Raw genomic sequence first — 23,448 nt, forward strand, 5'->3', positions numbered from 1 at the left:
GTACATGACCCATCAAATCAGCTTTCCTTCAGGAGGAACAGACTGTCATTCTTTGATTTTCCCTCAGTAGTAAGGGACCATTTGCCTTGAATGATGAAGGGAGCTGCTGAATCCATCCTCAGAGGTCTTAGAAGGACAGTTTGTTCCTGACGTGGTTGTTGTTGACTTAGAAGTGGTTTCTAGTGTGCGTTTTAAACAAGTCTGGTACTGGTGAACAGTATCACTACCCCATGCAGGAGGCCAGTGGTTTTCTTCTGGTCTTCCCATTTTCTTTTTTCTTTTGCTTTGAAGTCACAGAACCCAGTATGTAAAAAAGAATAAAGAAAGCCTGGAAGACTGCCACTTCTGCCCTCCCCACCTCCGTAGCAGCCCCTAAAGGCATTTTTTTCAGAAGGGGTGGGAGTGCAGTTTGCAAAACACTACTGTCGGCTCCCTGGGTTGTACTAGCCTCTGTAGGTCCAGGTTGGTGTTTGGGGAAAAGGACTGGGCATGGCTGTGTATATAAACAGCCAGGTTGTAAAAGAGAAGGTCTCTGCTGGAATAACAGAGCACTTGGCTACAGTAGTTCCCTTCCTGCTGCTGCCTGAGCTGTAGCAGTTGAAGCCCTTTATGGGGACTTAACTGAATGTTTAGGGAACACAGAGCTCATTTTGTAATGAAATGTTGGTGATGAGTGTGTTCAGGAGGTGTTTGGGGTATTCAGAGGCAGTGGTGGGGCTCTTAGAACATTTCAGTTAATGCAAAATATGCTTTTAAGCATGTTACATGTGTGTGCTGGCTCCAGTGCTATGTTACACAGCGAGCTGCTTGTTGCCCTGTCCTCCCATATGGCACGGCATAACCTCACACATTTTTGTCTGCTCCTGCATCCAAGTCTGAGTATGACCTGGACTTTATCTTCTTTCCTCTCCAGGCTGCAGATGCACATGCTGAATGGAGCTCTTCTGGCCCTGCTGTTTCCTGTGGTAAATACCCGGCTGGTAAGTAGCCTTTCCTAGGAATGCACAGGCAACATAGAAAACCGTATTTACTTGCTCCTTTCTTATGCAGTGCTTGTCCTCATCCTTAGCTCAAGAGCTCATGCGAGTTTTAAAATCTCTTTTTATGGAGCTGACCTTTGAACAGCGGGGTGGGTGGGGGTTTCAATGTGCAGTTGAAAATCTGTGCATAACTTCTGACTCTTCAAAAAACCTAACTACTAATAGCCTACTGTTGACCAGAAGCCTTACCGATAACAAACAGCACACATTTTGTATGTTCTATGGATTATATACTGTATTCTTACAATTAAGCCAGCTAGAGAGAAGAAAATGTTTTTTCAAACTGTTGCAAATCTCCAAAAAATTTTCCATTGTATTTATTGAAAAAAAATCCACATATAAGTGAACCCATGCAGTTCAAACCTCTGTTGTTCAAGGGGCAACTCTACTTAATGGTGAGGTTTGACACGGCCCTGCTTGGATACAATGGAGCTTGATGGGGGTGGGAGCATTTTCTGGAACTTGGGCTGCAATAAGGGTTTAGGCCAGAACTAGGACAGATCAAAAAGTCCTCTTGGAGAGGTTTGGTTGGGAAAGGGGCACTAAGGGCCCCACCCATTAGGCAGAGGTCTCTAGGTGTTCTAAGGGGCTCCAATGTGGACTTATCAACTCTGGCCCAGAATGATCTGATGGGGAGCCTCAAAGCCTGTCTGCTTTGCCAAGGACCCCCTTGGGCAACAATTAAACTCCTTCCCGATTCACCTAAATCTACAGGGCAGTCTGGGCCACCCCGAGTGGCTAGCAGGTGGAATCCTGTGGCTGGGGGGCATGGAGCTAGCTACAGGGCTGGGGTGGCAGGGCCCTGTCCTCACTCCTGCATGTAGGACTGCAGGGGGATTATTAGCAGGCCAAGTTATAAAGCTCAGGGAAAGAAGTCCCCTATAAGACCCTTCCTACTGCTTTCTGTTTTCATTACTTAAATTGGCCTTGTGCATTAAGATCATAGTTTAAATCTCAACATAATAATCCTTTCCCTTTGGATAGCATTTTATAGTTTATAAGGTCTTTTCCCATAACAGTTGTGTGATAGCGAGCAACTATTAAGGCCTGTTGTTCCAGAGGAAGGAACTAATAGTCAGGGAGTCACACAAATTCTAATTGGCAGAGTTAGGAGTAGAGCCAAGATCCTGCACCCACAGCTACACTTCACCCCTCTGAGGATTTTATCACTCTCCTCACAAGTACTCATGTGTACCCTTGTGATTTTCACTCTTCTAGGTGCATATTATACATCAATAGAAATTAAAAGGAAAAGCATTCATCTAAAGTAGTGATTTTGAACCTTCAGTGTGCCTCAGGCTCACTTGGGGGTGGTTTACACAAATAAATGATGAACAAAAGAAAGCACTGACGGCCAGCGCAACCCTTGGTGGGCCTGAATGTTGTTGTCTGTGATGCAGCCTGGGCATAGTGTTCTAAAAAGTATCTTCTTATGTGGAGCTGCAGTGAGAACCACTTATTTCGTGCAGTGGTTCTGAAATTTAATGTCCATAGCAGTCATCTGAGGGAATGACTAAAAAATGAGGCTTGCCAGATCCCATCCCCAGGAGGTGTGATCGAGAGGGTCTGGGGAGATGCCCAGAGATGAGCATTTGTAACAAGCCCCCAAGTGATGCCAACTGCTGGGGTTCTCAGCCCACCCTTGGAGAATCAGCATTCTAGGCACTCATAATTCAAAGTTTCTCCAAGCGTTTAACTCAGTATGTGGTCTGAGGGCCTGCTTCACGTGGGTGGTCCTTGTTAGAAATGTGGCATTTCAGGCCCCCCCACTGCATCAGAATCCTCATTTTCCCAGGTGGCTTATATGGCCTCATCCTTTATTTCCGAAAAGCCCAAAGCACCTTATAGACCCATCATCCGAGCTCCTGAAGAGGGGGATGTCAGGGTGGGAGGGGGACAGACGGTATTGTCTTTGTCATGATTGGCTGGGCACCTGAAGTTCAGTGTGTCCCCGGGAGCTAGGGTCAGCAGGCATGGGCTGCTGACATAAGTACCTTTGTTTTCCCTTCTGCATTTCACAGAAATATCCCATCCATATCCACAAAGTATGACTTCCTCCTGAACTGTAGAATCAAAGCTCCTGCCTTGGGCTTAGCTTTAAGGGATGGACATACTCCTTACTGGCTCAGGACTATGGAGCAGGGCTGGAGCCGAAGTTTATATCCCTGCCTGTCGGAGGAACCTGCTAAGGCAGAGAAGCGGGTCCAGTGTTGTCTGATCCCACCTGGCTGGTCATGCTGTACTATTTCCTCAGGAGATGGGTGGGGAGGGGAGGTGTCAAACAGATAGAAAGCTGCTTTCCTTCTCCATTTTCAGATCTAGCAGATTCCAGGTAGGGGTGACACACCAGAAAATATCTCCCTTGGCTCATAGAGGTAGTAACCCTGGACTTGAGTGCCTCTAGCTCACAGCTGTGGCCAGTCCCTCCTTCAGTCGAGGTGGTTGTGGTTCCTCTAAACAGGTCACCTTCTTCTGTCTTCCTAGTGTGGGACCTTCCCCCTAAGAAAGCCAAAGAGTCTTCTGGCAGAACCACTGAGCATGAACAGATGCCCTGATTCCCACTGTACAGGCTTTAAAACAAAGGCGCTAAAAGGCCTGTTCACAAACCTGGAAGTCCGTTAGTGGTGAGGTTTTCATTTGATCCATATTGCCACCCCAAAGCTGCATGTCTCTACTAGGCCTGCAGGGGTGTCCTCGGCCTTTTCAACAGCCACAGCGGCAGCAAACAGTTGCTAACACTTCTTGGGTGCTTTCTGTGGGCCTGCCGCTGTTCTAGGTGCTTTACGGTGTCTAGCTTATTTAAGCTTCACAATAAATTTATGAGGCAAGGTACTGTCATTATCCTCAAGATCAAGGTCCCAGCAGGGTTGGTTTCCCCTGAAGCCTCTCTCCTTGGCTTGCAGACGGACACCCTCTCTCTCCCCCTTCACGTGGTCGTCTCTGTGTACACGCATCCGTGCTGTCTCTCCCTGTGTCCAGATTTCCTCCTAACGAGGATACAAGTCAGATTGGATTAGGGCCCACCCTAATGGCCTCATTTTAACTTATTCACCTCTTTAAAGGCCCCCATCTCCCAATGTAATCACATTCTGAGGTACAGGGATTAGGACTTCAATATAGAAATTTGGAGGGTGGGCATACAATTCAGCCCATAATATCTTTACTATATACAGGAAACAAATCTAAAGGATTTTGGATCATCAGTCATCCTCTTATTTTCTTTCTCCTTTTTTTCCTCCTTCCCTCCTTCCTTCCTTCTCTTCCTCCCTCTCCCCTTTTTCCCCCTCTCTCATGACAGATTTACTATTTTGTTATAAAACGTAATACTTTTCTAAATAAATGCCACCCAGCTTATCAGGATCATTTAAGTAACTTTCCTTGAGTTCTTGGGCAAGAACTCTGAAACTTTTTTGATGAGTTCTCTCTTGTGATTTCAGTCATTCTGGTAAACAGTCCTTGTGATGTTCTTCCAAAATGAAACTGAGGACAGCTCACAGTGGTGGCTGTATTTGCATGTGTCTTGGCCACTGGCTTTGGTCCAGTTATTTTAAGTGGCTGGGACCCCTCCTTGGGTATTTCTGGCCTTCAGGACTTTCTGCTTTGCAACCCTTTAGTTGAGCTCCTATTGACTTAAAATGAGACTCAGGAAGATAGGCAACTCTTCTTAAGCCTCATGATTCAATTAAGCAGGAAGCCAGTTTTTGACTTCTATTTTGCCCTTCTTGATTGTTTATTGTTTTAATCTTTTTTTTCCTTATTAGTGGTGATGAGGAAGCAAGGAAAATGAAATGAACTAATTATAATTAATAATGTGTGCCAGTAACACAGACATACATACATCCACATATATAAAGATAGACAGAGAGGGAGTTGGAAGAATTTCTTAGAGCCAGCTAAAGGATTTGGGATCATCAGTCAATTTCCATGAGCTGTACTCTGTCCCGGGAGTCATTGGCCCTGGCATTTGCAGACCTGCTAGAGAATGCCCAGGTCCCAGTTCCTCCTGGTTCTCCATCTTAGAAGCTGATGCCTTAGAAGAGGGAACGTGTATTCCAGTGGCCCGTATTACAAGTAAGTGCTCTTTGGCACCAGGATTCTGGAGAAAGTCTCTTCTGGGCTTCAGATGAAGTGTCTTAAGGGCAATTTTTCTTGTTTCTTGGATGGAAGGAGGGGAAATGCATCATGAACTATTGATTATTAGGTTAGCAGGGAGCCGAAAGCTTTTCTGGTCTGATGTGATCTTCTAGAAGGGGAACGTGGATGATAAATGTCTTGCCTAAGAAGTTAAGGTTGGTTCCTGTAGAACCCAGATTTTCTGACTCAAACTTTAAAGCCGTTTTCCTATAGTGTGACTGAAATTGATGGCAAGATTGAAACCTGGTGAGTCAAGATGCCGGAGATGCTTCTTAGTTTCCCTCCATCAAGAATTGGGTCATAGGTTTCCATGAGAAGATGAAGAGGACTATGGAGCCCCTTCCCAGATACATGCACAAACACAATTTCGCATACAGCTTTAGGAGGGACATGACTGCTACCTCCTGTCTCCCCTCCCCCTTCCGCAGCCCATCCACGAATCATGTATTAAGATTCCCCCCATCCAGGCTGTCAGTAGTCCACGGCTGGAAGAACAGATGTGCTGCCTAGTTCGGGCGCTCCTTGTTACAGACAGTGCCTTTTGGCCTGCTACTGCTGCTGGGTTCCACCTATGCCTGTGAATTGGCAAAGAATATCATCCTTTCCAGGCTATACTACCTTCTGGAAAGTGAAAACCAAGAGGTAGGAGCTGAGTGGGGTATCTAGTGCCACACATAAGTAGTATGGTCACATACTAGATTTTTAGTTATAACTCTTAACCTTGCAAAGTTGATGATCTGATCTGACCCACAGAGTGAGGCTCTGTGCCTTTTCTCTTCAAACGCCCATGAGAGTTTCTTCTGAATGCAGACTATTCTGAGGAAGGGAGATTGGGGAAAAAGAAATTTATTTAGTCACTCTATCACCCCCCCTTGTCAGACTGAAGACTCTAGCCTGGCTCTTATTTGTGTTTGCAGCCATCTGTCTTTTACTAGAGTAATAATAAGAATGATAATGATTCTTTTCATCAAACTTCTTTCTTCTTCAAGGCCCAAACCCTTGAGTATATGATTATCTCATTATCATAATTGCCCACTATTGTGTATCCATGTTGATCTATTATGTTTTTTCCTTTGTCCCCCTTTACCACCCCTCCCCTTTTGCCCAGTGCTTTTCCTCTGTTAGATGGTTCTTGGGAGTGTTGCTAACTCTCAGACTGAATGGAAGATGGTAGTAATGGTTTTTTCATTCCTGGGGCAGTCACCCACCACCCACAAGCATTATCTCAACGTTTTGGGGATGCAGTTTTGCCGCTGGCCCACCTTATAGTCATCTGTGCTGCTTGGAACCTCTGCTATCACCAGTGCAAACAGGCTTGATGATCTCACGCTTTGCTAATTGGCTCATTGAAATGTGCTAAGTGACCTGGAAAAGTTTTTTCTGTGACTGACAAATCGAGCTATTAAAAAAGGTATAGTTTGGATTTTGAACCTGAATTAGCAAGTGAATGTCCCTTTGCTTTCCTGAGAGTACTTAAAATATAGAAAGCTTGATTTCAGAAGAGGCCTTAAACTTTCTGAAGAATTGATTTGGGCAGAACTGTGCCGTAACCTTCTACAAAAGCCAGTGAGTGTCTTTGATCAGGTGAATGCAAATTGTGTGAGGATGAGCAGAGTGTTGAGAAGAGTTGGGAGGTCTGAGTCCAAATCAAAGTCCAGGGATAACCCTAGAATATGTCTAATTACTGCCTTTATTTTAAGATTAACCTTTGAGAGTCTTCCATCCTCCATGAATTCAGCCCAATCACACCAGTCAATGCAGATTTTTATTGAGCAGTTTTCTGTGTTGAGTATTGTGCTGTATGCTTCAGGGGATACAGAAGAAGCCAGGATCCATTCCTGACTCCCAAGGAACTTGCAGTTTAGTTAGAAAAATAAGGCATAAATGCCTGAGAAATTATGGCAGTATTAGAGTCAAAATAATGAACAGGAATATCACTAGGCAGTTCAGACTCAGTGGGTAAATTATAATTGTCCTGAGTTCTAAGATGTGAAGAGGATTAATATTGGCATTTATCAAGCCCCTACCGTGGGTTGGATTCTTTACATATATTATCATTTACAGAATTATCTCACAAGAAGCCTATTTTACCTATGGGGAAACTGAGGTTCAGGAGGTTTAAATGACTTGCTCAGAGTTAACATGGTTTGTAAGTGCACTTGGCACTCTAACATGCTGCCTCCTGGAGAGATCATTGGATTAGTGGCCCAGAAAGGCTTCAGTGAGAAATAAAGCCTGAACTGAGCCTTGAAGGATGATTAGAATGGGCATGCAAATTGCTGAGGAAGGAGGCCAGTCAATGAAGGGAATGCCATGGCCGGGGAATGGCAGTAGGCAGCAGCAAACACATTGAGATTCTGGAGAGCAGGATGGAGCTGTGAATTCCAGTAGTGTATGTAGACATTGCCACTTATCTGCAAATTACCAGAAGACATCCTGTGACACTGCCTCTGTCACATCTTTTAGCCCTTACTCTGTTTTAGATTTATGTGCATTGCTTATCTTTCCCACTAGGGATGAGATTCTCCAGGTTCATATCCTGACTGTGCCACTCCTGTGTGTGTGTGTGTGTGTGTGTGTGTGACACAGTGAGAGAGGGAGGGAGAGAGGGAAGGAGGGAAGGAAGGAACTTGGCAAAGTTAATTAATTTGTATGGGCCTCACTTCTGCTGTCTGTAAAATGCTGGTGATAATAGCGCCTACCTCCTAAAGCTGTTCTCAGGATTAAATTAGGTAAGATGTGTAAAAGCATGTAGCACAGCACTTGGCAAATAGAAAGTCCCCCTCAGTCAGCATTTCATTGTTAATTATTAGTCTTTGATCCTCAGAAAAACCCTGTGAGGTGGGTATTAGCATCTCCATTTTACAGATTGGGCCTTAGAAAGTTTAAGTAGCTTTCACAGGGCCTCACAGGAATTTGTAGAAGCGCCCTGAGAACTTGGGTGTAATACCAAAGCTCATGGTCTTCCTCTTTCCTAATTATTTAGATTGATTTTCAAGCATTAAAAGCAGATCAACTCATTGTAGAAACTTTTATATAGTCTCTATTAGAGATTTGAGGGATTGATTATACTTACAGGATTAAAAAAAATAATGTATGGTTGTTGGAAAACCATTCAGTCGGAGGAGCCAAAAGAGAAAGCTAATCACTTTACCTCACCAATTTTCAATCCTATGTCCGGAGAGGCAAGTTGCGTTAAAAGTTTCTGTATCTTCTCATCTTTCTTTTTGCTTATAAATACAGATGAAGGTTTTCGTATTTCCAAGGTTATTGGTTTGTTTGGGTTTGAGTTTCTTAGACAAATGGCATTACACTAGAAACATTTCTCCAGTCTGTTTTCCTTTAACCTAACAGTAGGGAATCAATAATCCCTTCAAGGTATGGATATAGCTCATTCTTTTCTAGAAGCTGCTTAGCACTCCATAGTTTGGATATTCAGCCTGTCCCCCAGGTTCTCAGCACTGCATGACTTATCCCTGGGGGCAAGGATAATGTCTCTTGTGGTGTCTGTTCCCTGCAGTGGTAGGTATCCACAGTTGGAGTCAATGAATGAGTCAACCAACGTGAGCGTCAATATTGCTCAGGGAAATCCTAGGGATTTCTTTCACACATGTCTTGAGGTCCTTGGGTTCGGTATGAAGACAGAGGGACTCAAGGTGATACTTTTCTCACATGAATTATTTCTTAAACCACTTAAAGTAATAATGATTTCCTGATTACAGCATAAGACATATTTACTGTTGAAAATTTGTCAAATACAGGAAAGTAGAAATAAAAAATAAAAACCACCAACGTAAAGGCGGTTATTTTTCAGTAATTAAAAGAAAGAGCACCAGGCCTTTGTGCCTTTGTCTCTACAAACATACAAATGTTTTCTTAACAAAAGTGTAATATGTGTTCATAATGGGAAAAAAAAAGCACAGAAAAACACCAGACTGAAAGAAAAATCATTGAGCTGTAACAACAGTTAACATTGCTTGCTGCGAATGCTCAAAGCATTTTGTCTCTGAATAGATGTTAAGAGTTCCTGTAGTGTAGTGGTCAGAAGTGCTGACTCTGGAGCCCCTTGGTAGTTTTGTGGCTGGCTCCTGTGCCTTTAGCCACATGACCTTGGGTAAGTTACCTCACTTCTGTGAACTCATTTGCTTTATTGTGAAGTGGTGCTCAGATGAATGGAGGTAATATATGTGGTAAGTATTTATTTAGTCTACTGCTTGGCCCTTAGTAAATGCTTCCTAAGTGTCAGATGCTGTTGTTGCTATTATTCTATTCCTCTTATTATCTTAGAAATCAAGGGAGCTTCCTATTGGCGTGTGCTTTTTCCTGTTAGTCTTCAGAGCCTTGGCCCCAGCTGTTGGGTGATGCTGAAGTGAAGGGAGTTTTGCTTCTGAATTAATCTTCTGAGTGAGATTAACATTCCCTGGGAGGCTTTCTTTTCCACATTGACTAATAGTGCCTTTGTTTCCCAGTTTGTTTGACTGGGGAACTGACCAGCCCTCTCTCCTCCCTCCTAACAGGTGAATGAGGCCCACAACTGATTATTAGTTCCATTTGAATAATATGTCCAGACCTCTGGGTTTGTCAGTGAGGCCCAAGCCCCTGAGTGCGTGAAGGGAGTGGCAGCCTTTTTGCCTCTGGAGCTTGCCAGTTCTCCTTGGTTGTTTTCCTAGAACCAGATTAGAAGGAACAGTCCCTGGCTGTTTAACCAGTGCTTCTTCCCCAGCCTTGAGTCTCTACCCCAGCAATGTTCCTTAGGCAACGAAAGCCTTATCTGGAGGCAATTTCACTCTCCATTAGGTGGAGCAGTGGTTCTCCACCCTGGCTGCGCGACTAGAAAATCCAGAGCAGATTTCAAGCAACCCCTGCCTTTTCAGAAGCAGCCCAGGTCATTGCAGTGTGCCGCCAGGGCAGCTCTGCAGTGCACCCTCATCAGTTCCTGAATGGCTGACTGGGCCTTGGGACTTTCAGCAAATTAATGTCACCTTGTCAGGGGGGTTGAGTGTATTTTCCTCAGTTCTTGTCCCACCACAACAAAGAATTAAAGGGCAGAGACCACTGGTGAAGCAGAGTAAAAGTTTTATTTAAAGTTACGCAGTTAGAAAGTGCAGGCGTCCTCAGAGAGGAGGCTCCCTGAAAGGTTGGGGGTTCCTTCTTTCAAGGATATTTCAGGAATGTGACAAAGGGCTAGTGGGTGTAGACTTGTCAAGTGGTCCCAAGATGTTTATCTCTAGTGAGAGACACCATGTCTCCTCTCTATTATCAGTCCTCCAGGTAATTCTGCAAAATTAACTTAACACAAGAAATTCTACTGATCCATTTCCTTCCCAGGATAGCAGCTTCCCACTGGGAGCACATCAGTTAAGACTGCCTGCCCTGCCCCTGGGTGGGCTGAGTTACTGTCTGTTTGCTAAAGAGTATGTTAGGAATCTCACTTCCTAACTTCATTGCTTTTAAAATGGAATCTTAGCTTTAAGGTGTAATCTTTCCTGTCCTTACTACACTGTTTATATCTAGGTGTAACTCCAGGGGTTGGGGTCGGGGGGAATCCTGAGGCAAAATACCTCTGAAACTGAAATCAGTCAAAGGAAGAAATAAAGTTTAAGAAGCCCATTTATTTCTTACAAGCAGTCCTCCCATCTCTCTTGAACAGGCTGCAGCAGCAGAGAGTCCCACCCAAACCTCTCTGGTCCAGAAAAACCCTCCCACGTCCTTGTTTGATGGACTACTTCTCCACCCCTTGGAAACACCTATTGATATGCAGATGCACTAAAGCCAAGAGATTTTGGAAATAATGCAATTTTACCCACATTAGGCTTTTTTTGAAAATTAATCATGATGCTTATCTCCAGCCCTGGTTACAAAACTACTTGATTTGGGGCTGTAGGACGAGGAAAAAAACAGCATATAGGTGAAGTTAAAGAATAAGCTGGTCCTTTTAGCAGGCTAAAGTAAATCTCACAATATCATGATCTAATTGATACAATGAAGACATGGGCTGTGTGAGTCCGGGGAAAGGAAATCCCAGGGCAAAATACCTCTAAAAACTGAAATCTGTCAAAGGGAGAAATAAAGCTTAAAATCCGTTTATTGCTTACAAACTGCAGTCCTGGGCCTTCTCTTTCCTGCTCCAGCAGAGGCAAAACCGGCCCTCCCCCTCACCTACAAACTACAGTCCAGGGCCATCTCTCTCCTCCGGAAGAAGCAAGCCAGAAAGCAAGCCAGCCCCCTCTCTTTAACCTCTCAGGTTCAGACACACCCTTGGTTGCCTAGGTAATTACCCATTGATATGGAGATGAAATTCACCCCTGAGGAATGGCAAATGCACTAAAGCCATACTTCTCTCCACCCTTGAGCATCTGCTGATATGCAGATGTACTAAAGCCAAGCGAGATATTCTGGAAATATTACAATTTTATCCACAGCTGTGCTCTGATACTTTTATCTGGGGAATATCTGGATATTCCAAGTTACTCCTGGCCTTTGGAGCTTCAACTGATTAACTCATTAACTCTGTGACTCTTTTCTGGCTCTCTAGTTTTATCTGGTTAACTCTTTGAGTCCCTTCTAGTGGGCCTTACTGGCCTTACTCTCTCTCCACCACATTCATATCTATATTTCTGCTTCACAACCTCATTCATTGATCATGGGTTTCCCCATTTGTCATAAGGGGTTATTAATGTTTATGCTTTCTATGTCACTCATTGGTTATGATGTAAAGTAATGAAAGATAGCAAAGAAGAGGTAGCAAAGAGCTTCTTTTAGGCAGGAAAATAGATATGAGTGGGGTGGAGAGAGAATTAAGGCCAGTAAAGCCCACTACAAGGGACTCAGAGTTAACCAGTTAAAACTAGAAACCCAGAAAAGACTCAGAGTTAATTACTTAATCAGATAAACCTCAAAAGGCCAGGAGCAACTTGGCCTCCTGGAATGTTCGAATATTCCCCAGATAAGGAAAAGTATCTCAGCACAGCCCATGTCTTCATTGTGTCAATTAGATCATGATATTGTGAGATTTACTCTACCCTGCTAAAAGGCCCAACTATAAACTGCATAATAAAGACAGGAAGATTCCATCTTAAAGCTGAAATGGCATTTTAAAACCCAAGAAGTTAAAAAGTAAGATTATTAACATATTCTTTAGCAAACAGATAGTAACTCAGCCCACCTTGGAGGCAGGACAGGCAATCTTGATTGATGTGCTCCCAGACCAGGAAGCTACTATCCTGGGAGGGAATCAGGGCAGGAAATTTCTTTTGTTAAGCTAATTTTGCAGAATTATCCAGATGACTGATAAGAAACTTAATATCTCATCAAAGATAAACATCCTGAGACCACTTAAGAAGTCCACACCCCTAGCCCTTTGTCACATTCCTGAAAAATCCTTAAAAGGGGGAACCCCCAACTTTACAATGCACTCCTCTTTCTGAGGTCACCTGCCCTTATGAAGTATGTAGCCTTAAACATTTTCTCTCCAACCTTTCAGGGCACCTCTCCTCCCTGAGGTCACCTGCACTTTTTCTGTCATTAAGTAACTTCAAATAAAACTTTTACTCTGTTTCACTACTGTGTCTCTGCCCTTCAGTTCTTTGTTGCGGTGGGGACAAGAACCGAGGAAAATACCAATGCTCTCCTAACACTTTGAAGAGTTAAAGCACAATGCAAATGAATGCTTGCCTTGTTCTTTCTCCCTTCAGTGACTTTTCTCTGTGGGGGCTTTAATTGAGATGTAATTTACATACCATAAATGTATCCTCTGAAAGTCTATAATTCAGTGTGTCTGTTTTCACAGAATAATGTCCACCCGTCATTACTATACTTAATTTTAGAATGTTCTCATCATCCCCAAAAGAAGCATTGTACCCATTAGTGGCATCTCCCTATTCTCCCTCTTCCAGGCCCTAGGCAACCACTGATCTACTTTCCATCTCTGTGGATTTGCCTCTTTGGACATTTAATATAAATGGAATCATATAATATGTGGCCTTTTCTGACTGACTTCTTAGCATTAAGTTTCAAGCTCATCCATGTTGCATGTATCAGCACTCCATTACTTTTTTTTTTCGCACTCCATTTTTATGGCTGGATAATATTCCTTTGCACAGTATACCATTTTGTCTTTCCATTCATTCATTTATGGACATTTGGGTTATTTTCACCTTTTGGCTATTGTGTATAATGCTGCTGTGAACATTCTTGCAAAAGAATCTGTTTGAATGGCAGTTTGGCAGTAGATTCCTAGAAGTGGAATTGCTGGATCATAGGGTAACTCCATTTTTAACCTTTTGGAGGACTGTCAGACTGCCTTCCAAAGTGGCTATACTGCTTTATATTCTCACCAGCAGTGTATGAAGGTTCCAGTTTCTCTGCATCCTCGTCAACACTTTGTACTGTCTCACTTTTTTATTAATGTCCTAGCGGGTGTAAAGTAGCATCTCCCAGTGGTTTAGATTTGCATTTCCTTGGTGACATGATGTTGAACACCTTTTCATGTACTTATTGGCCATTTGTATGTCATGTTTTGGGGAAATGTCTTTTTAAATCTTTTCCCATTTTTTATTGGGTTATTTGTATTGTTCACTTGTAAGAGTTTTTACGTACTCTAGGTACTAGACTCTGATCACATATATGATTTAAGATGTTTTCTTCCATTCTGTGGGTTGTCTTTGCATGTTTTTGATGGTGTCCTTTGGAGCACCAATTCTTTAAACTGAATTCTAATCTCTTTGATTTTTCTTTGGCTGCTTGAGCTTTTGCTGTCATTTCTAAGAAACTTGCCTAATCCAAGATCACGAAGTTTTATGACTTTGTTTTCTCCTAAGAGTTTCATAGTGTTAGTTTTTTACATTTAGTTCTATGATCCATCTCAAGTTAACTTTTATGTATAGTGTGAGGAAGGGGTCCAAATTCATTCTATTACATATGGATATCCAGTTGTCCCAGCACCATTTGTTGAAAAGACTCTTTCCTGTTGAAGTGTCTTGGAACCCTTGCCAAAACTCAGTCAAAAAGAAAAGTAAGAGTTTATTTCTGGACCATCAATTGTATTCCATTGACGTATATGTCTGTCCATATGTCAACTCCACACTGCCTTGAGTACTGTAGTTTTGTAGAAAGTTTTTTTTTTTTTAGTAAGAGAAGTAATTCTTTTTATTTATTAATTTATTTATTTTTAATTTTTTTTATTTTGGTATCATTCATCTACAATTACATGAAGGACATTATGTTTACTAGGCTTCCCCCTTCACCAAGTCCCCCCCACATCCCCGTTCATAGTCACTGTCCATCAACATAGTAACATGCTGTGAAATCATTACTTGTCACCAAGTTCACAGTCACTGTCCTTCAACATAGGAAGATGCTGTAAAATCACTACTTGTCTTCTCTGTGTTGCACAGCCCTCCCCATGCCCCCCCCAACACTATACATGCTAATCGTAATGCCCCCTTTCTTTTCTTCCCGCCCTTATCCCTCCCTTCCCACCCGTCCTCCCCAGTCCCTTTCCCTTTGGTAACTATTAGTCCATTCTTGGGTTCTGTGCTTCTGCTGCTATTTTGTTCCTTCAGTTTTCTTTTGTTCTTATACTCCACATATGAGTGAGATCATTTGGTACTTGTCTTTCTCCACCTGGCTTATTTCACTGAACATAATACCCTCTAGCTCCATCCATGTTGTTGTGAATGGTAGGATTTGTTTTTTTCTTATGGCTGAGTAATATTCCATTGTGTATATGTACCACATCTTCTTTATCCATTCATCTACTGATGGACATTTAGGTTGCTTCCATATCTTGGCTATTATAAATAGTGCTGTGATAAACATAGGGGTGCATCTGTCTTTCAAACTGGAGTGCTGCATTCTTGGGGTAAATTCCTAGAAGTGGAATTCCTGGGTTAAATGGTATTTCTATTTTGAGCATTTTGAGGAACCTCCATACTGCTTTCCACAATGGTTGAACTAACTTACATTCCCACCAGCAGTGTAGGAGGGTTCCCCTTTCTCCACAACCTCACCAACAGTTGTTGTTGTTTGTCTTTTGGATGGTGGCCATCCTTACTGGTGTGAGGTGATATCTCATTGTGGTTTTAATTTGCATTTCTCTGATTACTAGCGATGTGGAACATCTTTTCATGTGTCTGTTGGCCATCTGAATTTCTTCTTTAGAGAACTGTCTATTCAGCTCCTCTGCCCATTTTTTAATTGGATTATTTGCTTTTTGTTTGTTGAGGTGTGGGAGCCTTTTATATATTTTGGATGTCAACCCTTTATCAGATCTGTCATTTTCGAATATATTCTCCCATACTGTAGGATACCTTTTTGTTCTATTGATGGTGTCCTTTGCTGTACAGAAGCTTTTCAGCTTGATATAGTCCCATTTGTTCATTTTTGCTTTTGTTTCCCTTGCCTGGGAAGATATGTTCAAGAAGAGGTCACTCATGTTTATGTCTAAGAGATTTTTGCCTATGTTTTTTTCTAAGAGTTTTGTGGTTTCATGACTTACATTCAAGTCTTTGATCCATTTCAAATTTACTTTTGTGTCTGGGGTTAGACAGTGATCCAGTTTCATTCTCTTACATGTAGCTGTCCAGTTTTGCCAGCAACATCTGTTGAAGAGACTGTCATTTCCCCACTGTATGTCCATGGCCCCTTTATCGAATATTAGTTGACCATATATGTTTGGGTTAATGTTTGGAGTCTTGATTGTGTTCCATTGTTCTGTGCCTCTGTTTTTGTGCCAGTACCAAATTGTCTTAATTACTGTGGCTTTGTAGTAGAGCTTGAAGTTGGGGAGTGAGCTCCCCCCTCCAACTTTATTCTTCCTTCTCAGGATTGCTTTAGCTATTCAGGGTCTTTGGTGTTTCCATATGAATTTTAGAACTATTTGTTCCAGTTAATTGAAGAATGTTGTTGGTAATTTGATAGGGATTGCATCGAATCTGTATATTGCTTTGTGCAGGATGGCCATTTTGACGATATTAATTCTTCCTAGCCAAGAGCATGGGATGAGTTTCCATTTGTTAGTGACCTCTTTAATTTCTCTTAAGAGTGTCTTATAGTTTTCAGGGTATAGGTCTTTCACTTCCTCGGTTAGGTTTATTCCTAGGTATTTTATTCTTTTTGATGCTATTGTGAATGGAATTGTCTTCCTGATTTCTCTTTCTATTAGTTTATTGTTAGTGTATAGGAAAGTCACAGATTTCTGTGTGTTAATTTTGTATCCTGCAACTTTGCTGCATTTCCGATATCAGCTCTAGTAGTTTCGGAGTGGAGTCTTTAGGGATTTTTATGTATAATATCATGTCATCTGCAAATAGTGACAGTTTGACTTCTTCTTTACCAATCTGGATTCCTTGTATTTTTTTGTTTTGTCTAATTGATGTGGCTAGGACCTCCAGTACTATGCTGAATAACAATGGGATAGTGGGCATCCCTGTCTTGTTCCCGATCGCAGAGAAAAAGCTTTCAGCTTCTCGCTGTTCAGTATGATGTTGACTGTGGGTTTATCATATATGGCCTTTATTATGTTGAGGTACTTGCCCTCTTTACCCGTTTTGCTGAGAGTTTTTATCATGAATGGATGTTGAATTTTATCGAATGCTTTTTCAGCATCTGTGGAGATGATCATGTGGTTTTTGTCCTTCTTTTTGTTGATGTGGTGGATGATGTTGATGGACTTTCAAATGTTGTACCATCCTTGCATCCCTGGGATGAATCCCACTTGGTCATGGTGCACGATCCTTTTGATGTATTTTTGAATTCAGTTTGCTAATATTTTGTTGAGTATTTTTGCATCTACGTTCATCAGGGATATTGGTCTGTAGTTTTCTTTTTTGGTGGGGTCTTTGCCTGGTTTTGGTATTAGGGTGATGTTAGCTTCATAGAATGAGTTTGGGAGTATTCCCTCCTCTTCTTTTTTTTGGAAAACTTTGAGGAGAATGGGTATTATGTCTTCTCTGTATGTCTGATAAAATTCCGAGGTAAATTCATCTGGCCCGGGGGTTTTGTTCTTGGGTAGTTTTTTGATTACCGCTTCAATTTGGTTGCTGGTAATTGGTCTGTTTAGATTTTCTGTTTCTTTCTGGGTCAGTCTTGGAAGGTTGTATTTTTCTAGGAAGTTGTCCATTTCTCCTAGGTTTCCCAGCTTGTTAGCATATAGGTTTTCATAGTAGTCTCTAATAATTTTTTGTATTTCTGTGGGGTCTGTCGTGATTTTTCCTTTCTCATTTCTGATTCTGTTGATTTCTGTTGACTCTCTCTTCCTCTTAATAAGTCTGGCTAGAGGCTTATTTATTTTGTTTATTTTCTCAAAGAACCAGCTCTTGGTTTCATTGATTTTTGCTATTGTTTTATTCTTCTCAATTTTATTTATTTCCTCTCTGATCTTTATTATGTCCGTACATCTGCTGACCTTAGGCCTCATTTGTTCTTCTTTTTCCAATTTCAATTATTGTGACATTAGACTATTCATTTGTGATTGTTCTTCCTTCTTTAAATATGCCTGGATTGCTATATACTTTCCTCTTAAGACTGCTTTTGCTGTATCCCACAGAAGTTGGGGCTTTGCGTTGTTGTTGTCATTTGTTTCCATATATTGCTGGATCTCCATTTTGATTTGGTCATTGATCCATTGATTATTTAGGAGCGTGTTGTTAAGCCTCCATGTGTTTGTGAGCCTTTTTGCTTTCTTTGTACAGTTTATTTCTAGTTTTATGCCTTTGTGGTCTGAAAAGTTGGTTGGTAGGATTTCTATCTTTTGGATTTTACTGAGGCTCTTTTTGTGGCCTAGTATGTGGTCTATTCTGGAGAATGTTCCTTGTGCACTTGAGAAGAATGTGTATCCTGTTGCTTTTGAATGTAGAGTTCTGTAGATATCTATTAGGTCCATCTGTTCTAATGTGCTGTTCAGTGCCTCTGTGTCCTTACTTATTCTCTGTCTGGTGGATCTGTCCTTTGGAGTGAGTGGTGTGTTGAAGTCTCCCAGAATGAATGCATTACATTCTATTTCCTCCTTTAATTCTGTTAGTATTTGTTTCACATATGTTGGTGCTCCTGTATTGGGTGCATATATATTTATAATGGTTATATCCTCTTGTTGGACTGAGCCGTTTATCATTATGTAATGTCCTTCTTTATCTTTTGTTACTTTCTTTATTTTGAAGTCTATTTTGTCTGATACTAGTATTGCAACACCTGCTTTTTTCTCTCTGTTGTTTGCATGAAATATCTTTTTCCATCCCTTGACTTTAAGTCTGTGCATGTCTTTGGGTTTGAGGTGAGTCTCTTGTAAGCATCACATGGATGGGTCTTGCTTTTTTATCCATTCTATTACTCTGTGTCTTTTGATTGGTGCATTCAGTCCATTTACATTTAGGGTGATTGTTGAAAGGTATGTACTTATTGCCATTGCAGGCTTTAAGTTTGTGGTTACCAAAGGTTCAAGGTTAGCTTCTTTACTATCTTACTGTCTAACTTAACTTGCTTATTGAGCTATTATAAACATGGTCGGATGATTCTTTATTTCTCTCCCTTCTTATTCCTCGTCCTCCCTTCTTCACATGTTGGGTGTTTTGTTCTGTGCTCTTTTTAGGAGTTCTCCCATCTAGAGCAGTCCCTTTAAGATGCCCTGTTGAGGTGGTTTGTGGGAGGCAAATTCCCTCAACTTTTGTTTGTCTGGGAATTGTTTAATCCCTCCTTCATATTTAATTGATAATCATGCTGGATACAGTAATCTTGGTTCAGGGCCCTTCTGTTTCATTGCATTAAATATATCATGCCATTCTCTTCTGGCCTGTAGGGTTTCTGTTGAGAAGTCTGATGATAGCCTGATGGGTTTTCATTTATAGGTGAACTTTTTTTTCTCTCTGGCTGCCTTTAATACTTTGTCCTTGTCTTTGATCTTTGCCATTTTAATTTTTATGTGTCTTGGTGTTGCCGTCCTTGGATCCCTTGTCATGGGAGTTCTGTGTACCTCTGTGGTCTGAGAGGCCAGTTCCTCCCCTAGTTTGGGGAAGTTTTCAGCAATTATTTCTTCAAAGACACTTTCTATCCATTTTTCTCTCTCTTCTTCTGGTACCCCTATAATGCGGATATTGTTCCATTTCGATTGGTCACTCAGCTCTCTTAGAATTCTTTCATTCCTGGAGATCCTTTTATCTCTCTCTGCATCAGCTTCTCTGCGTTCCTGTTCTCTCTTTTCTAGTCCATTAATGGTCTCTTGCATCTTGTCCATTCTGTTTTGAAGTCCTTCCAGAGCTTGTTTTATTTCTGTATTCTCCCTCCTTAGTTCTTGCATATTTCTCTGCAAGTCCATCAGCATGGTTATGACTTTTGTTTTGAATTCTTTTTCAGGAAGACTGGTTAAATCTACCTCCCCATGTTCCTTCTTAGGTGAAGATGTAACAGATGTCCAAGCTGTCTGGGTTAGTCTTGTCTGGATCAAATTTTTTCCCTTTTCATGTTGATAGGTGAAGTGGTGAGCTATTGGCTTTCTGTCAGCTGGGAGATCCAAGGCTTTCCCCTTGCTCCTGGCCTTTCTTTACTGGGACAACTGCGACCTCTGGTGGCTTGTGTTGGGTAATTGCGTGTAGACTGGGTCTCTGTAGCTTGCCCAGCTGGTATGGAGGAAGCTCCCTTGCTGTGGGCGTGGCCAGCCTCAGGCTTCTGCTCTGCCATGGCGGGCCCCGGAGGGGTAATGGAGGGGGCGCTGTTCGGCTGTTTACCTCCGTGAGGGGTCTCAGAGCTGTTGCCCATGGGGTTAGTGTGCCCGGAGTTCCCTGGAATTTCCAGCTGCTGGACTGTGACCCAGGATGCTTCCGTCCAGCTGTTGCATCCCTGTCTTCAAAGAGGTGTGGGTGGAACATACCTCATAAAGATGGAGACCTTCCTAGTCAGACATTCAGCTGCTGTAAAGGAGGCCTGAGCTATAGGACCAAAATTAAGATATTTTACACTTTACTGTATATGTTTTACACCTCAATGAAAAAGAAAGTAAAGAGAAAAATGTTAGGACCTGAAATCTACTGTAGGTAAAATGAAAAACTCAGAGCATAAATAGGTGAGGTATACCTCAAACTGAGGTTGAATAGCTATTTTGATTTTTGAAAAGCAGCAAAGGTTAAATTCTGGCAGTACAAAATCTATATCCAATCTAGAACGGTCTCTAACCAAATTGAGGAATACTGTATGAAGCAGTTATCTCCAGCCACATGGAAGGAGGACCAGGAGCTAGCATAGGTACCTCAAAAATACATTTAGTGAAACTCTTCCCATTTTTGTTTCTGTCAGGGAGCATTATGTATTTTCCTTGGTTCTTGTCCCCCTCCGCAGGAAAGAATTGAAAGGCAGAGACACAGTAGTGAAGCAGAGTAAAAGTTTTATTTAAAGTTACTTAAAAAGAGAAAAAGTGTGGGCGACCTCAGGGAGGAGAGGTTCCCTGAAAGGTTTAAGTTTTATTTAAAGAGAGCAAGTGTACACTTGGAGAGAGGGGAGTGTGAGCTTCTTCATAGAAGAGGCGCGCTGAAAGGTTGAGATAAAGTTTTAAGGCTACGCACTTAGAAAGCGCGGGCAACCTTAGAGAGAGGAGCGCACCTAAGGTTTAGGGTCTCGGATTTTTTAGGCGGTTGAGGATTTTCAGGAAAGTGACAAAGGCCCAGGTGTGGACCTGCCAAATGGTCTCAGAATGTTCATCTTTGGTAAGACATTAAAATATTTCTTCTTTTTTTAACTTAACACAAGAAATATACTGCTTTGATTCTTCTCCAGGATATCAGTTTGTGTCTGGAAGCATATCAATCAAGACTGTCTGCCCTGCCTCCAAGGTGGGCTGAGCCACCATCTGTTTGATTAGAATGCTTTACGATAGAATTCTTACTGAATAAGCTGGGCCTTTTAGCAGGTACTAAAGTAAATCTTACTATAGTATGTTCTAATTAGAACACTGAAAACTTAGGCTCTGCTGAGGTACTTTTCTTTATCCGTTGAGTATTCAAAGTTCTAGGCCAAGTTGCTCCTGGCCTTCTGAGCTTTCTATTTTTAACTGGGTTACTCTTTTGAGTCCCTTCTAGTGGGCTTTACTGGCCTTATTCTCTTTCCACCCTGCTCATATCTGTTTTCCTGCCTAACATTTCCATAGGATTACTCAAATGTTAATTAAGGGAAGGCCAGGTTTATCTAGATTTTGGTAATTTTACTGAGTTGCTCATGACAACATAGAAAACTGCGGATTTGGTAATGGACAGGACAGTTAGTTAAACTAATTTAAGGGTTGATGGCAGTTTAGATGAAGGCACAGATAACTGACTGAAGTGTCATATTTGCTGTGTCCCAAAGCTGGAAGGAAAGCTATGTTCGGTGACAGTTTCAGTATTCCAAAAGGTCCCGAAAGATACCATATGAAGAACAGAAAGGATATTTCATAGAAGGAAAGGTAAAGTTCAAATACTTGAGTTAAAAAATCAATTAGATCCCAGAACTTTAGTGCTCTGGGGTTTCTTGGAAATTTGTGATCCAACTGATAAAGCCCAGAAAGGGGTAATGATGGGGTTGTATAGCCAATGAAAGGCATCTCAAAGACCAGCACTCAGGTCTCCTCACTCCCAGACCAGTGAGTGCTCTTTCCACCTCCCCTGTTTTATAAGGACTGAATGGGATGATGATGTGTGTGTATGTGTTTCCCTACACCAGACAATTCTATGACACCAGCTGGGTATCCTGCAGTTTAACTCATTCTCACACTATCTGCCTGGAGGTAGCATCAGATTCCACAGGTCAGAGGCTCAGTCCTACAAGACTGCCCCCACTTCATATACAATCGCAGGTACAAGTTGTCAGCTGAGCTTCTGACTGAGATTCCCACGAATCCCTCCTCAGGTTCAGTGAACTTGCTAGAGCAGCTTACTGAAACCAGAAATGCTTACTTAAATCTACCAGTTTATTAGAAAGGATTATAAATTTACCAGTTTGTTTAAAGAATGCAGATGAACATCTAAATAAAGAGTTCTGTATAGGGGCAGGGTCCAGAAGGGTCCCAAATGCAGGAGTTTCTGTTCCATGGAACTAGGGTGCACCACCCACACTGGATGAGGATTTATTAACCAACCCAGAAGTTCATCAACCTTATGGCCAGGTTGGTGGGCGTGGCTAAAATTCCCACCCTCCATTCACTTTCTGGTGACCAGCCCCATCCTGATTCTTTCTAGGTGGCTCCACCCTAAGTCATCATTAATTAACAGAGACTCAGAGGATCACAAAAGTGGCTCCTGTGATTAACAAAAGACTTCTATCATTCTGGAAACTGAAAGGGTTTTAGGAGCTTTGTGCCTGGAATGGGGACAAAGGTCAAATATATTTATTATTTCAGAGTCCCTTGGGTGGCAGTTGTTATTAGGAAGAAAAGACTTCAGGGTTCAGATAAGCTATGTAACTTCACTCAGTTTCCTGATCTGTAATACAGGAATAGTAATACTGCCTACAGTATAGTTACCAAGACGATTCAGTGAAATCATCCTTTGTAGGGTGGCTACTAAAAATAGGAATGCAGTTTTCAGTCACATAAACAGAAGGGAGAAAGAAGCAAAGCCCTCCTGATTGTCCTCTCACCTCCGCAGCTGTCCTCCCAACCTCCCCTCATGTCGAATGCACTTTAGGACCTTTTAGTGAAGTGACTTGAAACTTAATTTAAGACAAACTGGGGACTCAGGAAGTACAAGGGGCGGCTGATGACTTCTGAGTTCTAGTAGTGCCTGGGAGTCAGTTGGGGAAGCTTTGGCCAGAGCTGCTGAAAAGAACTTTGGGCTAGAGAACAATCTTGTTTAAGTCAGGAGGTTCTAAAATGCAGTGGGTAAGAACATGAATATATATGTGTGCAGTTTTACAAATCTACAATTTTATATCATAGAAAATAGAAAATACGTACAAAAGTAGAAAAAACATATTCAAATGCATCCATCAACACAGTTCAATGATTATCAACTCGTCAGTCTATTTTTTTTTTAATCAGTAAGCCTCACTCAATCTCAAAACTGCTTCTTCTCCCTACCTCTGGATGATTTTGAAGGGAATCTCATTTCATTGTGCAAATCTAAAGTGTAAGAACTCTCTTAAAATATATGTACAATTGCAATTATATAATATAATCATACACATAATTGACCCTTGAACTGCATGGGTTTGAATTGCAAAGGCCCACTTATGCGTGGTTTTTTTTAAAATAAATACATTGGAAAAAAGTTGGATGTTTGTGACAATTTGATAACCATTTTATTTTCTCTAGATTACT

The 23,448-nt window shown here is 41.7% G+C and overlaps 1 protein-coding gene across 16 annotated transcripts in view; it reads left to right on the forward strand.

Annotated features, from left to right (window-relative positions):
- TMEM164 (transmembrane protein 164) overlaps positions 1-23,448 on the forward strand; it is a 314,697-nt gene that overhangs the window by 120,369 nt on the left and 170,880 nt on the right. For all 16 annotated transcript variants that reach the window (XM_036912672.2, XM_036912666.2, XM_036912659.2 and 13 more), the window contains one exon: positions 914-980. In XM_036912672.2, coding sequence (XP_036768567.1) covers positions 921-980 — 60 coding nt within the window. In that variant the 5' untranslated portion in view covers positions 914-920. The remainder of the gene's footprint in view (positions 1-913; positions 981-23,448) is intronic.

The sequence above is a fragment of the Manis pentadactyla genome, chromosome X, assembly GCF_030020395.1.
Source record: "Manis pentadactyla isolate mManPen7 chromosome X, mManPen7.hap1, whole genome shotgun sequence".
NCBI classification, from domain to species: Eukaryota; Metazoa; Chordata; class Mammalia; order Pholidota; family Manidae; genus Manis; species Manis pentadactyla.